The sequence below is a fragment of the Bufo bufo genome, chromosome 3 (assembly GCF_905171765.1).
Source record: "Bufo bufo chromosome 3, aBufBuf1.1, whole genome shotgun sequence".
Classification (NCBI taxonomy): Eukaryota; Metazoa; Chordata; class Amphibia; order Anura; family Bufonidae; genus Bufo; species Bufo bufo.
In genome coordinates this window covers 314,549,203-314,563,736 of record NC_053391.1, presented here as the reverse complement: position 1 = coordinate 314,563,736, position 14,534 = coordinate 314,549,203, and the positions used below count along the sequence as shown (strand labels likewise).

The window sequence follows — 14,534 nt, the reverse complement described above, 5'->3', positions numbered from 1 at the left end:
CATCCGGACGTCTGAATGAAGCCTTACAGGGGCATGATCAATGACTGTGGTGATCACCCCATATAGACTCCCTGATCACCCCCCCTGTCATTGATCACCCCCCCTGTCATTGATCACCCCCCCTGTCATTGATCACCCTCTGTAAGGCTCCATTCAGACTTTTTTTTGGCCCAAGTTAGCGGAATTTATTTATTTTTTCTTACAAAGTCTCATATTCCACTAACTTGTGTCAAAAAATAAAATCTCACATGAACTCACCATACCCCTCACGGAAACCAAATGCGTAAAATTTTTTAGACATTTATATTCCAGACTTCTTCTCACGCTTTAGGGCCCCTAGAATGCCAGGGCAGTATAAATACCCCACATGTGACCCCATTTCGGAAAGAAGACACCCCCAGGTATTCCGTGAGGGGCATATTGAGTCCATGAAAGATTGAAATTTTTGTCCCAAGTTAGCGGAACGGGAGACTTTGTGAGAAAAAAATTTAAAATATCAATTTCCGCTAACTTGTGCCAAAAAAAAAAAAATTCTATGAACTCGCCATGCCTCTCATTGAATACCTTGGGGTGTCTTCTTTCCAAAATGGGGTCACATGTGGGGTATTTATACTGCCCTGGCATTCTAGGGGCCCCAAAGCGTGAGAAGAAGTCTGGTATCCAAATGTCTAAAAATGCCCTCCTAAAAGGAATTTGGGCACCTTTGCGCTCTAGGCTGCAAAAAAGTGTCACACATCTGGTATCTCCGTATTCAGGAGAAGTTGGGGAATGTGTTTTGGGGTGTCATTTTACATATACCCATGCTGGGTGAGAGAAATATCTTGGTCAAATGCCAACTTTGTATAAAAAAATGGGAAAAGTTGTCTTTTGCCAAGATATTTCTCTCACCCAGCATGGGTATATGTAAAATGACACCCCAAAACACATTCCCCAACTTCTCCTGAATACGGCGATACCACATGTGTGACACTTTTTTGCAGCCTAGGTGGGCAAAGGGGCCCATATTCCAAAGAGCACCTTTAGGATTTCACAGGTCATTTACCTACTTACCACACATTAGGGCCCCTGGAAAATGCCAGGGCAGTATAACTACCCCACAAGTGACCCCATTTTGGAAAGAAGACACCCCAAGGTATTCCGTGAGGGGCATGTCGAGTTCCTAGAATTTTTTATTTTTTGTCACAAGTTAGTGGAAAATGATGATTTTTTTTTTTTTTTTTCATACAAAGTCTCATATTCCACTAACTTGTGACAAAAAATAAAAACTTCCATGAACTCACTATGCCCATCAGCGAATACCTTGGGGTCTCTTCTTTCCAAAATGGGGTCACTTGTGGGGTAGTTATACTGCCCTGGCATTCTAGGGGCCCAAATGTGTGGTAAGGAGTTTGAAATCAAATTCTGTAAAAAATGACCTGTGAAATCCGAAAGGTGCTCTTTGGAATATGGGCCCCTTTGCCCACCTAGGCTGCAAAAAAGTGTCACACATCTGGTATCTCCGTACTCAGGAGAAGGTGGGGAATGTGTTTTGGGGTGTCATTTTACATATACCCCTGCTGGGTGAGAGAAATATCTTGGCAAAAGACAACTTTTCCCATTTTTTTATACAAAGTTGGCATTTGACCAAGATATTTATCTCACTCAGCATGGGTATATGTAAAATGACACCCCAAAACACATTCCCCAACTTCTCCTGAGTACGGAGATACCAGATGTGTGACACTTTTTTGCAGCCTAGGTGGGCAAAGGGGCCCATATTCCAAAGAGCACCTTTCGGATTTCACATGTCATTTTTTACAGAATTTGATTTCAAACTCCTTACCACACATTTGGGCCCCTAGAATGCCAGGGCAGTATAACTACCCCACAAGTGACCCCATTTTGGAAAGAAGAGACCCCAAGGTATTCGCTGATGGGCATAGTGAGTTCATGGAAGTTTTTATTTTTTGTCACAAGTTAGTGAAATATGAGACTTTGTATGAAAAAAAAAAAAAAAAAACATAATTTCCCACTAACTTGTGACAAAAAATAAAAAATTCTAGGAACTTGCCATGCCCCTCACGGAATACCTTGGGGTGTCTTCTTTCCAAAATGGGGTCACTTGTGGGGTAGTTATACTGCCCTGGCATTCTAGGGGCCCAAATGTGTGGTAAGGAGTTTGAAATCAAATTCTGTAAAAAATGACCTGTGAAATCCGAAAGGTGCTCTTTGGAATATGGGCCCCTTTGCCCACCTAGGCTGCAAAAAAGTGTCACACATCTGGTATTGCCGTACTCAGGAGAAGGTGGGGAATGTGTTTTGGGGTGTCATTTTACATATACCCATGCTGGGTGAGAGAAATATCTTGGCAAAAGACAACTTTTCCCATTTTTTTTATACAAAGTTGGCATTTGACCAAAATATTTATCTCACCCAGCATGGGTATATGTAAAAAGACACCCCAAAACACATTCCCCACCTTCTCCTGAGTACGGAGATACCAGATGTGTGACACTTTTTTGCAGCCAAGGTGGTCAAAGGGGCCCATATTCCAAAGAGCACCTTTCGGATTTCACAGGTCATTTTTTACAGAATTTGATTTCAAACTCCTTACCACACATTTGGGCCCCTAGAATGCCAGGGCAGTATAACTACCCCACAAGTGACCCCATTTTGGAAAGAAGAGACCCCAAGGTATTTTGTGATGGGCATAGTGAGTTCATAGAAGTTTTTATTTTTTGTCACAAGTTAGTGGAATATGAGACTTTGTAAGAAAAAAAAAAAAAAAATCATCATTTTCCACTAACTTGTGACAAAAAATAAAAAGTTCTATGAACTCACTATGCCCATCAGCGAATACCTTAGGGTGTGTACTTTCCGAAATGGGGTCATTTGTGGGGTGTTTGTACTGTCTGGGCATTGTAGAACCTCAGGAAACATGACAGGTGCTCAGAAAGTCAGAGCTGCTTCAAAAAGCGGAAATTCACATTTTTGTACCATAGTTTGTAAACGCTATAACTTTTACCCAAACCATTTTTTTTTTTACCCAAACATTTTTTTTTTTATCAAAGACATGTAGAACAATAAATTTAGAGCAAAATTTATATATGGATGTCGTTTTTTTTGCAAAATTTTACAACTGAAAGTAAAAAATGTCATTTTTTTGCAAAAAAATCGTTAAATTTCGATTAATAACAAAAAAAGTAAAAATGTCAGCAGCAATGAAATACCACCAAATGAAAGCTCTATTAGTGAAAAGAAAAGGAGGTAAAATTCATTTGGGTGGTAAGTTGCATGACCGAGCAATAAACGGTGAAAGTAGTGTAGGTCAGAAGTGTAAAAAGTGGCCTGGTCTTTCAGGGTGTTTAAGCACTGGGGGCTGAGGTGGTTAAAGGAAGGTCGGGGGTAGCAAATATTAGGAAGGTGTTGGCAACCTTGGATTGGGTCCAGCGCCGCCCTCAGCCAGCCGGAACCCCCATTTTGTTGGCGTTAGATGCGGAAAAAGCTTTTGATTCACTGCGTTGGAACTGGCTGGGGGCGGTGCTCGATAAATTCAAGATTTTGGGGGATATCCGGATCTTTCTGAAGGGTCTTTATTCCAGCCCAGGGGCGCGCATACATACGGGAGGTTTCCTATCTCGGGTGTTTCCTCTCCAGAGAGGGACTAGACAGGGTTGCCCGCTTTCCCCCCTCCTCTTTGACCTAGCCATTGAGCCCTTAGCTAGATTTTTAGAGGATTCTGACTTATATACGGGTATTATCATAGGCAAGAAAGAAGTAAAACTAACTTTATATGCAGATGATCTTTTGATTTTCATGGACTCTCCACAGCGACATTTAGGCCCCCTAATGGAGTTCTTGAGTTCTTTTGGGTCCTTCTCAGGATATAAAATAAATTCGTCTAAAAGTGAGATTTTAGAGCTTCACGCCACTAACCCACCGCAGTTTTGGCAGGACATAGGTCTCTCTTTATCGGCTGTTAAGAAATATATCACATACCTAGGGATCAAAATCGGTAAGCTCCCGGGGTCATTATACTCACTAAACTATCCTCCCCTCATAGCGAAAATAATATCTGAACTACAGAAATGGCATTCACTTCCCTTATCTCTACTGGGAAGATGCCAGCTCATTAAGATGATGAGTTTTTCTAAGTTGCTCTACCCCCTCCAAACGCTTCCGATTCTACTGAAACATACTGATGTCAATGCTCTAAACAGGGCCTTTACCACGTTCTTGTGGTCAGGCAGACGCCCTCGTATCTCTCTTTCGAAGCTTATGTTATGGAAACCAGAAGGAGGAGTGAAATTCCCAAATGTACGGGGTTACAATCTGGCGTGTCTTATGCGTCATGTTTCGGATTGGGTGCATGATACTGATCTTTTCTCTAATAGGGAAGTAGAACAAAATCTGGTAGCTCCATGGAACCTGGTAGCGTGCCTCCACTCTAATTTGGCCGCATTACCCAGGGAAATTAAATCCTCGCTTTTATTGAGAGATACGATAGCAACCTGGAAGGCGGTTAGGAAAACAGCAAATCTGCCTCATGCAATCTCTAAATGGATGCCGCTATGGGGTCATCCAGAATTTCCATCAGGGACTAGTTTGAGACCTTCTGAGTTGTGGATATCTAGGGGTTTGACTAGGGCGGAACATCTGATGCATCAGGGGGAGAAACGCTGGCTGACTCCAAAAGAACTGAAGGAAAAATACGCTTTACCAGATTCCCATTTCTTGCAAATAATGCAGATTGTGGGTTTCTGCTCACATAGATTACGTGATCTATCGAGAGAGGCGACCAAAAACTCCTTTGATGAGATCCTTAGTTTCTCTCCCCAAACAGTCTCTCTCTCTAGGCTCTACAGGGCCTTTTCAGGAAACTTCACAAAAGCCAAGGTTTCCACTCTTTTTAAGAAGTGGGAGCACATCACTATGGATGATGAGATTGGGGTGAAGATCCTGGAAGGTTGGAGTAAGGTGCGTCAGTGCGTGATTGGTGAGATTTGGCGTGAAACGTTTTTTAGAATGATGCATCGGGCAATTTATGGATTTAACTTTCCAGCCTCTCCCCAGTTTCCAGACCGTATCACACAGTGTCCTAATTGTAAAATGGCTGCTACGGATTTCTGGCATGGCATCTGGACATGTCCTGAGGTAATCAAATTTTGGATCGCTGTGATTGAATATATCAAGACTAACTGGTTGGTGGAATTACCTATGGAACCTCAGACCTTGGTTTTTCATTATATCCGTATGGAAAACCCAACTAAGATACCGATTTTATTACACTCGGTTTTGTTGGTAGCCAAAAGGGTCTTGCTCCAGAGATGGCTCACAGATACCATGCCGGACATTCCTGCTGTGATTTCTGAATTGAAAGTACTTTTAGGATATGAAAGGATTGAAGCATCTAGGCACAAAGAAAGTTCAGCTTCCAAATTCTTTAATAAGTGGCGCGCTTTTGTTTTGGCACACTACAGTATGGTAGAAGTTAGAGAATTGGTTAAACCCTTTCAGTACACTACATGGTATCTTAAAGCATCTCTAAGTAATACTCTGGGACCCCTGGCAGTATAGGCCTGCCTCCCTCCCCCCCCCCCCCCCCCCCCCCTATATCTCTCTCCCTTACCCCTCTTCCCTTTCTTTTCTTTATTATTTCTGTCTCCTAACACTTTTGAAAAAATAAAAAATGCAGTCAGATTCATGTATATTAAACTCATGATCCATAAAGTTACTATATAAAAAGAAAAAATGTGCAGCAGCACTACGAAAAATATAGAATGTTCCTTACTGTGGTGGTGCTCGCTGTGTCAGAAGCCAGTCCTTAGCTTCCCCAAATCCAGATGCAATTGTAACAGAAAAACTGCAGATTTGCCCATTTGCCCCTGAAGAAGCCAGAACTCTGGCGAAACATGTCGGGGGGCAGTAATAGATTTTAACTGCATTGCACCTCCTCACTGGCCACCACAGTTCCACGGCCATTCAGCTGTCGTTGTCTGGTGCAGGTCAAACATTCAGTAGGCTGAGTACAGCTGCTGAACACTGCATCTCTGTGCGTTTTCAGTTATACAATCACTCCAGTCTGAGAATTAAACGCTTTATGCAACATATATGAATGGTGGGCAGTGTTCTCATTCCCACGCCACCCGTCAAGGGTATCCTGACAACCCTTTATAGCGTGCAGTGAACCGCTGACAGCGTCAAGGCAGTGTGTAGCTCCGCCAGTGACAGTGGCACCCTGCTTATAGGGATATGCAGTGAGAGATAGAGCAATTCTCCCCTCCCCTCACTTAGTGCAGGTATCACTGTTATTAGAGTCGAGGTGCTTTGTATTTTTAATAAGTAATATAACAGGGCACTCAAGAAACCGTGACCATGTGGTTCATATGGTTAAACACTTTATTTGCAGTTATAATCAAAATGCTGGTATTGGATGGTATTATCATAAAGATGATTGATATTAGGCAGCAAAAATAAAAATAATTCGATTATCACAATGGATACATCAATTTGTGCAATATACCAATAATGATAAATATAATAATATGACTTGCAACTATGGATCAATAGTCCCAAAAATATCTTGAATGGGTTGGTCAATCAATAGATCAAAACATAATTGTTACACCTGAGTGTCGATGTATAAAATCAGATGTATAGTAGCAAATGTATAAAAATCAAGTCTCTGTGTCCACCCTCAGTATCAGCAGCGTCCCACCGATCCATAGTTGCAAGTCATATTATTATATTTATCATTATTGGTATATTGCACAAATTGATGTATCCATTGTGATAATCGAATTATTTTTATTTTTGCTGCCTAATATCAATCATCTTTATGATAATACCATCCAATACCAGCATTTTGATTATAACTGCAAATAAAGTGTTTAACCATATGAACCACATGGTCACGGTTTCTTGAGTGCCCTGTTATATTACTTATTATATACCTTTTTTTGATTGAGTGAGTGGTCTCAATTATACAGGAGCACCAGTTTGGGGTCTAGTTTTCCTAGTGCGACATCTTACTAGATTATCTGCTTTGTATTTTTAATTTTTCATTCTTTGGTTGTCTTCATTTCAATTAAAGAGTGCATGTTGCACACACACAATATACATACTTTTAAAATTATCTCATTAAAAGTGAAGTTTTAATACCTGGGTCAAGATAGGTTTCTCTGCCTAGCTAGGCATTTGTAAATATTATATACTCTATATTATTTGCATCATTCCATACATTATTTCCAGCAGTATATGACCAATAACTAGAAATGAGCAAATTTCTTGAAATTAATTTGGGGTCTCACACTAATGAATCAATCAGAAAAATCGATTTGGGTCTTTCATTTTTATTTTTTATGCATTTTAAAATTAAAAATGTTGCAAAAATTGACCCTTATTGGGCAAATGCCTACCAGTGCTTATGCACACAGTGGTACCAGAAAAAAAAACTGTGGCTTTTTCTGAAAAAGCCATGCAGAAATGATGACTTGAAGAGTAAAGATACCTGCCCATGTTTATACACACACAGTTTTGGAAGAAGGAGTAGCTTGTTCTGAACTAAAATCTGTTTATTGCAATCCTTGCTTGTAAACAGTGGGAAAATTACCAAAGGTTTTTGGGAAACAGAAAAAAGCACAAATGGATGTCCCCAAGTGTGACTAAACTGTACACTGCTATTGACTCTTTGCAACAGGTTTTTGTAAGACAAATGTGCAATTGCATAGCATATGCAGCAAAACATATGCCGCTGTTGATGCCATGAAATATGCCTATTACACACCTATTAACTATAGAAGCTTTGCAACAGGTTTTTGAACAAAAAAGGCCAGCACACAATAAAGAGTACTGCCTCTCTAAAAGCTCATCTCTCTTTTGTATTGCAACACAGGAAATTATGGACACCTCCAGTCGTAGCTACAGACACACCGTACAATAACTGCCTTTATCCTGTCCCTAATGATATAACTTAGTAGTTCAATCTACCTAACTAAATATATCTTCTTCACAACCCTACACTGACCCTGCAACACCCTAAAATGTCTGGATTGTGTGTCTAATTGGTGTCTGGAGACATGACAGACAAGTCCCATCATAACTGTGACGGTAACGTACACTACACACAGGGGGGAGGATAGTGACCACTGCGCTCCACCCTCACCCCTGGCCCTGCCTACTTGCCTCGCAAGTCCTAATGACAGGGGACAACTAGACGGCAGTCCCTAACTTAGGATACGTGCTGGGAAGACAGACAAGACAAATAACGGAACGTGAACGGACCGGGTCAATACCTAGAGAGCTACGCAGTACTAAGGAATGAGCAGAGAATAGTCAGGAAAAGCCGAGGTCAAATACCAGGAGAGAAACAAAGTACAACAGGAGTACGCAAAGAATCGTCAGGTGGAAGCCGGGGTCAGGATACCAGGAGAGATGCGCAGTACAGGAGGAGCAGGCAGAGAATCGTCAGGGAACCAGGATCAGGTAAATATGCAGGAAACCAAACAATCACCAGATACCTAAAATTAACAGGCAACCTGTGGCCAGCAGGCTGCCTGTATTTATAGTGGGGAGTGAGGGTCATGTGACGTGGCCAGCATCACGTGACCGACAGACCGACCAGTCGAGCACCGAGTGATCGGCTCGGCGCTCAAGGCAGACCTAGGAGCAGGGAGCCTCCCAGCTAGCAAGGTCAAACACAGATCCTCGCTCCCGAAGCTAAGCAGCAGGTCTGCGGCTGATGGGAGACCGAGTGCGCCTTCGGCACCCCGTTACAATAACAATGGCTGAGTGAGTACAGACGTACAGAGAAATACGGACGTCCCTGCGACAGTGAGTGGCAGGAGATCTTTGAGACTGGCAACACATGGTTTGATTTGACATGTTTACCTTGTGGATCAATAGGCATCTGTGTTTTTTGGTTTTTTTGGTACTGGCCACACCCTTAACCTTCAGGTGTTGCTATTGCGGTCATTTAACTTTCCCTATTTATAGTTGTCTCTCCCACAATGCTGTGCAGTTTATAGCTTCAGTTGGACCTGTGGATAGTTGGTGTTTGGATCTCGGCTGAGTTTCTGGTGCTGCCATAGCTTTTTGGAAGTTAAGTGTTACCTTTCCCTTTGTATTTTGGCTCCTCTGTGTGTTGCATTTCTTTGTTGTTTTGTGTTAGGCCTTAGGGAGACTCCCGTTCATGCTTCCTTTTGGAGGAACAGGATGTATAATTCCTGTCATTAGTTCCAGGGTCCTTTAGGGTTAGATAGGACTTTAGGTATTCCTGTGTATGAACTCCCCTACCTCTGGGGTCTGTTCATACTGGTAGTCAGTCAGGGCTTTGATTAGGGTTTTCACTAGGAGGTGTCCATCTTCTTTCCCTAGTTTTCAGGCGTTATCTCCTTTTCCCTTTTCTTCCTATGTTCGGTGTGGGGGGTTTTCCTCCCAGACTAGGGCCTGACAGCGAGTTTGGAAAGGCATCTCTACTTCAGAGTCAACATAGAGCTTGATAGATTACCCAATGTCCTTCCTCCTGATTGGCTGTCAAGTTAATGCAGAGCATTGTGGGCAAGCCCGCCTGCCTGGGCTCTGTCCTGGGTCATGTGATCCTCCATCTTCATCCTCCCTGCTTTTTATTCCTAACTAGTGTTCTAAATTTTAAATGTAAAATGGTCACCGTTATGCACAATTCGTCTAAAGCGAATTGCCAAAACCTTGGATTTGTTTGGAAGAAGAATTTTTGTGAAATGTTTAATGAATCTGATTAAGAGACACTGAACGTTAGATCTGAAATTGTAACAGTGGTAGCCAAGAAACTTGACTCACCTTTATTGAGGGACCTTCAGTGTTAACATATAGCAAGGTGCATGCCATAAAGTTGAAGAAAAATGTATTACCTTCCTTTCTCAGTGTGTACATTCTTATGTGTAGCAGGGGGGAGCCTGTGGGCGACAGAAATCATGAGAATAGTATTAGAAAGAAAATCCTCAAAAAGGTCTAACACCCTCAACCAAACACAAGAAAATACATATCTTCTTAAAATAGAGGCATTCACGTGTTTAACAAACAGAATAATCCCTTGTTAATGCACTCTAAAAGCTGTCGGTGCACACAAGCAGGGTTTTTCAATTGGCGCAGAAATGCACGCCCCATTAGGTCCACTCACATTACTAATCCAGTGTTAAGACTCAAAGGGAAAAATATAGTCAAAATAATGTTTAGATATATCATAAATTATACATGTAAATAAAATCACATGTTTGGATTGTATGATTATAGTCCACCACTGATTTCCAGAAAGTGAATTGTAAAATGGTCATGTATGGCACTGCTGAGAGAATTCAGTAACAATCTTACAAAACACTCTAGGCAGTCCAACATTAGAATTCATCGTCAAATATTCCAGAATATACAGTAGTAACTGAGCAGTCCTTTTATTCTGTAAAAAAGTGGTGGACTATAGTCAAAGACTTCAACAAAGTGATTTCCTTGTATTACGGAATGAGAAGATTATTTTCAGCTTTTTAGATATTTCCATTCTGCTAATATATCAAACATATTTAGTTATTCAATAGAGTCAGGTTGTATGATAATAATTCGGCTCTATACAATTTGACAAAAATTACAGCTTTGAGACGAAAGGCTACTCACCATTTATTCTGTGCACGAGTAGCAATCACAATGCGCAATAAGTCTCAAACATATAAAATGTGTTTGCCTTTCAGTTAATAAATTCTACCAATCATTCTGAATGTATTTCCAGGGTTAGCTGTTTTTTGTGTACATGTGGAATAACTATGTCTAAGGGTACTTTCACACTTGCGTTATTCTTTTCCGGCATTGAGTTCCGTCCTAGGGGCTCAATACCGGAAAAGAACTGATCAGTTTTATCCTAATGCATTCTGAATGGAGAGCAATCCGTTCCAGATGCATCAGGATGTCTTCAGTTCAGTCTTTTTGCCATTTCAGGACGGAGAAAATACTGCAGCATGGTGCGGTTTTATCTCCGTCCAAAAAGACTGAACACTTGCCGGAATGCCGAATCTGGCATTAATTTACATTGAAGTGTATTAGTGCCGGATCCGGCATTAAGTGTTCCGGCAAAAATGGATTCGGCTTTCATGTCTGCGCATGCGCAGACCGAAAAAAATGCCCAAAAAATTTATACCGGATCTGTTTTTCGGGATGACACCGGAGAGACGGATCCGGCATTTCAATGCATTTATCAGATGGATCCGCATCCAGATCCGTCTGACAAATGCCATCAGTTTGCATATGTTTTGCTGTATCCGGCAGGCTGCCTGCCGGAATCCTCTGCTGCAAGTGTGAAAGGATTATACTGTATGACTTATATCCTTAATTTTTCATCAGTTTTCCATTTCTGTAGGGTCATTTTGATTTGTCAGTGTTACCTGAGCTTAGTTAAGAGTGGGTGGACACTATCTGTTCCAATACACTGCACACAGAGAGAAGATTTTGCTTCCCTTAGTATCTCTGATTCATCTCTGTGATGAGACAGTATAACACTTACTGGAAGCAGTAGCATCAGGATTTCTGTGTGTCTATGCTTTCTTCACTCTGCAGCTGCTCCCTTCTCTATAGACTGCTGGGCAGCAGCTATAACTCGATCCTTCAGTGATCTGTTACTCTGTCTCCTCTCTACATCATGTATAGACATCAATACAGGAGGCAGGAGAAGAGTCGTCTAATAAAGGGATAGGTAACCTTCAGCACTCCAGCTTCTGTGAAACTACAATTCTCAGCATGCACACTTACTTGACTGTTTTTGTAACTCCCATAGAAGTGAAAGGAGGATTCTGGGAGTCGTAGTTTCAGAACAGCTGAAGTGCCAGAGGTTGCTGATCCCTGATGTAATACATGACATAATAAGATATATTACGTTTTTTTTCTTAAAAATTGTAATTACTAGTTAAGGCGGCCATACACATTAGATTAATGTCAGCCAAGCCACTGATTTTGGCATGACCAGCCATCCATCTAATGAGTATGCTAGTGTCTTTACTATTCCCTGACAGTAGAGATATCTGGCAGCGACTTAAGGCCCTATTACTGGGAGCGAATATCATAAAGATTTTCCTCACGCCTCCACAACGGCATTACGTGGAGGGTTACCTCGCCTTCTTCAGGGACAGGAAACATCTTCCGAGACCAGCCAATAAAGGGCCCCCTCTCTCTTACCTTGCCAGTTGTTTCCTGTCCCTCAGAAGGTCGGGAACCAGCTACTATTTCGCGCGGCCTTCAGGTTTGTTGTCCCGGCGCTGCCGGAGGGCCGTCGCAGGGGATAGGATCGCGGGACCTGGCAGTTTGGTCCCTCCTTCCCTTTGGTGTAATCCCAGCTTGGGCTGGTCACCCCGGGCTGTATCCCCGCGTTCCGGTGTAACCGGCATCTCTGTGCGGCATGGGAAGGGGGGCGTTCCTGGGCCTGGGAATGCCCCCATATTACTCCTATAGCTGCCGCGCGCGCCTCTGTGACGTGGGTTATTGTGTCATCAGAAGGGGCCGGCGCGGCGCATAGGAAGGGGCGGAGCTCCGCTGCATAAGGAAGAGGAAGTGCGGGCTGTCGGCGTCCTCCTGCAGCTTCCAAGCGCTCCTCTGTCCAGCTATCCGACGATGCAAGCCGAAGGAGACTCCCCCAGAAAGCCCACAGACACCTCCAGGCCTTCTAGCCCGGTAAGCCTCCTCCCTGCTCTATGTATGAGGGGTATTTTTTTACGCACTATTCATTTATTTAAACTTGCACCCATTTTTTCTTCTGGTGGTGGTTCCCAAAATAAATATATATTTTTTTAAATAAATCTATTCCTGCCGTTTATGTCACTTCTAAAAATGAACTATCCATCAGAAGAAAATGTGCCATTTGCAAGAAAACTCTTTCTGGCTCACATAAAAAATCTTTATGTCAGAAATGTTGCGACAAAGTGGTCTCAGAAGAAAACCCTTCCCTGGTGGAGAATCTGAGAAACATGATTAAAGAAGAAGTAGGGGCAGCGGTAGAAGCAAAGCTATCTTCCATACCGCCCAGACCTTCCACTTCTAGCACCCCTATTATGGAGCAAGATTCTGACCTTGATGAAGGAGAAATTTCATCCGGTTCAGACTCTGATATTTCGGAAGACGCCTATGGTCGACCGGAACCTGCCGGCGTCTCATTCTTCCATGCTGTAGCGCTGGCCAATCGCAGCGCTCAGCTCATAGCCTGAGAGAAAAAAAAACCTCCCAGGCTATGAGCTGAGCGCTGCGATTGGCCAGCGCTACAGCATAGGAGAAAGAGACGGCGTCAGGTTCCCCTGGGTGGAGCCTAACTATGAAGATACCGGAGGCTATAACCGGAGAACGGAGCTGCGCCCGGGGATAATAGTAAGTGCAGGGGGATCCCTGGGCGCCGCCCTACACGTCTGTATAGTTAGTTTAGAGGTTTTATTATGGTGAAAGGTCCTCTTTAAGTATATTGATTACAAACCTAACAACCTGCAATGGAGAAGGGACAGAGTCATGGTATAGTAAAAGTGCTTCCATTGAAAAGTCAGGCTTTGTTCACTTTGATATTTTTCCTGTTCCATCAAGGGCTATTTGATGGTAAGAATAGTGTAGTCTGCAGCACTATTCTTGCTGTTATCATACTGCAACCCAGCATAACCACTACAAGTCAACTCATCCATCCATCATGATGCTAGTAAAAACAGGACCTTAGGGTTCATGCACACGAACGTATTTTCTTTCTGTGTCCGTTCCGTATTTTTTGCGGATCTGTTTTTGCGGACCCCAAAATACATACAGTCGTGTGCATGAGCCCTTAGTTTGAGGATACTAGCTTACCTTTTCAAATGTAACTTCTTTTCTTCTTTCTGCTTTCTTAAATGTGTATGCCATTAGAAAAGTGATGGAGAAAAAAAGGAAAATTGAGATATAAGTTGTAGTTGCAGCTAATTCCAAGTAGAGTCAGAGGATTAACCCTTCTGTTGTCCCTTTAATCTTACTTTTCAGGTTCAGCCTTGGTGGGAGAATGCATAACTGCACCAGCTGAAGCTCCATTGTTCTTGTATGAGGATTCTGAGAAACACAACACAAAGGCCCTGGTTTATCAAACTATTCTTGACATATGAATAGTCCTGCCATCTTCTGGCGCAGTGCTGTGGTGCTGGTGGTCACCACGCAGTGCTGCGACAAGTTTAGATTAGGTTCCCACTCAAGGAGGCAACCTTGTCGTGGTGAGTGGACTTATGCTTTTTGATCAAAATGTGTACTATTGCCTCATGTAAGCATGCAACATAGGGGCCTGTATACTATTTATGGCGCTGAGAAGTGATGTTAATTATGCTGAGAAGCAGTTATTAGATCAAAGCATAGCATGAGAAGGTGTGATCCAGGTTCATTCTTGTTTTTGAATATTCTTGACATATGAATGGAGTTAAGAGCAACTTTTTCTAGAGTACTAATTTTAAAGGGGTTCTTCAGTCCTGTCCCTTTAATGGGTCTTTCAGCCAATCTGAGAAATATACTTTCTCCATGCTTACCCTTCCGTTGCACCGCTGAGTCTGTGTCAC

The 14,534-nt window shown here is 42.4% G+C and overlaps 1 protein-coding gene across 3 annotated transcripts in view; it reads right to left on the bottom strand.

Moving 5' to 3' along the window:
* Positions 1 to 14,534, bottom strand: part of LOC120995232 (transcription elongation factor A protein 3-like) — a 101,151-nt gene that overhangs the window by 61,395 nt on the left and 25,222 nt on the right. For all 3 annotated transcript variants that reach the window (XM_040424300.1, XM_040424299.1, XM_040424301.1), the window contains exons 4-6: positions 13,968 to 14,040; positions 13,807 to 13,842; positions 9,867 to 9,911 (exon numbers count right to left, since the gene is read on the bottom strand). In XM_040424300.1, coding sequence (XP_040280234.1) covers positions 9,867 to 9,911; positions 13,807 to 13,842; positions 13,968 to 14,040 — 154 coding nt within the window. The remainder of the gene's footprint in view (positions 1 to 9,866; positions 9,912 to 13,806; positions 13,843 to 13,967; positions 14,041 to 14,534) is intronic.